This window comes from Ceratina calcarata, unplaced genomic scaffold (genome assembly GCF_001652005.2).
Source record: "Ceratina calcarata isolate Rehan_Ccalc_2016 unplaced genomic scaffold, ASM165200v1 scaffold9.2, whole genome shotgun sequence".
Classification (NCBI taxonomy): Eukaryota; Metazoa; Arthropoda; class Insecta; order Hymenoptera; family Apidae; genus Ceratina; species Ceratina calcarata.
Genome location: NW_017180368.1, coordinates 74,072 through 75,604, shown reverse-complemented (window position 1 = coordinate 75,604; position 1,533 = coordinate 74,072). Strand labels below are relative to the sequence as shown.

The 1,533-nt window shown below is 38.9% G+C and overlaps 1 protein-coding gene across 1 annotated transcript in view; it reads right to left on the bottom strand.

Moving 5' to 3' along the window:
- Positions 1–234: 234 nt before the first annotated feature.
- The window catches only part of crh-BP (corticotropin releasing hormone binding protein), a 10,330-nt gene continuing 9,031 nt past the window's right edge, over positions 235–1,533 (bottom strand). The window contains exons 5-6 of the mRNA XM_026818864.1: positions 596–720; positions 235–509 (exon numbers count right to left, since the gene is read on the bottom strand). Coding sequence (XP_026674665.1) covers positions 409–509; positions 596–720 — 226 coding nt within the window. The 3' untranslated portion in view covers positions 235–408. The remainder of the gene's footprint in view (positions 510–595; positions 721–1,533) is intronic.

Below are 1,533 nucleotides of genomic sequence, written 5' to 3'. Positions count from 1 at the left end.
GTCGTGCCTCGATAGTTACGATTTTATCACAAGTCGCATCTTATCATGAATCGTTCTACGTCAGGCATGGCCAACTATCGCGTACGGTCCTGACCAGGAGCACAGGTGGGGATGCGTCAAGTAGTAAGAGCGAATTATGATTCGCCGAGCTACTGTGAGGTGGGGATATTAGAGGAGGGAGAAACGAGTCGACCATGCCTGGCTCACATCGCTTGGGGCCTTCTCTAAATAACATTTCTATTTAGATTCTCTTTTTAAACTATACAACGAAACACGTCCATCCGACTAGTCTAATCGTTAAAAAGTCATCAATTTTTTTTTAATCAAGTATTCGTAAACATTTATAAGTCCAGTTGATTCGACGTAAATGTTTTGTTTTCTTTTTGTAGTTTTTAATCAGCTAGTAATTTAAATGAGAGGCAGAATTTGCACGGTGGCTGAATTCTCGAAGAAACCGCTCGACTCTAATCGAACGGAGGTCACTTCGTACTCCACCAGTTCGCGGAAATCTGTAAAACAATTTTAATTAAGAGGATTCAATTGAGATCAGTAATTAATTTTCGGGTTTCAGTCGATATCGCAAGTATTGCATTACCTGGCTTCGAATCTATTCCGCAAATAGAGTCGACTATTTGAAGTTTCGACGTGTCCAGCCCGTAACTGCCACCAATTATCAGTTGATCGCGTGGGCTTGTCTCATCGCACTGGAAATTATTTAAATGAAACAATTAATTATATCAAATCATGTATTCTAATACAGATATTAGAGAAATGAAGCAGAAAGCAACTGTGATTCAACGAGGGTGTAGGAAGAACGAAAAATAACTGTATGCTAAGGAATGAATACAACAGAACTGGAATAACAGAATACAATGGCAGAGTAAAGAGACGTAATAGAATGGTAGCAGAGTTGGGAAGAAAAATAAAGGAAGTGCAATAAAGTACAAAGGACATGAAAGAAAAATACGTATATATGTAGAAGAACAAAGTATGGAAGAACAAAGTATGGAAGAAGAGAAGATAAAACCTGAGACAATATGTATGTAGGATACGAGAAGTTACAGTAGGGTAGAGTAAAAAGTTCAGTCTAGTGAAATAAAATACCAGAAAGACTAAGTCACTTAAAAGATCCTAGAACAGATCGTCCTAGAAAAGATCCTAGAGATCGAGAAACAGTTTCTCGCTAGCATCAATAGTTAACGAGTAATTTGCAAAAAACTGTTTTTCGTTTTTTGCAAATAACTCGTTAACTATTGGCACTAGCGAATTCTTTTTGCACACAAGTTGTAGATCTCGGCGTCCCCTACAAAATGGTTCTAAATACGCCCCCCTACGTCCATCCGTTCGGGAGTTATTGAGGAAAAACGAAAAGTCTTTTTAAAAGTTCACAGATTCGACGAGCGAATTCGCCTTCAGATTCTGCAATTCGCCCGTCCAATCTGTGAACTTTTAAAAAGACTTTTCGTTTTTCCTCAATAACTCCCGAACGGATGGACGTAGGGGGGCGTATTTAGAACCATTTTGTAGGGGACG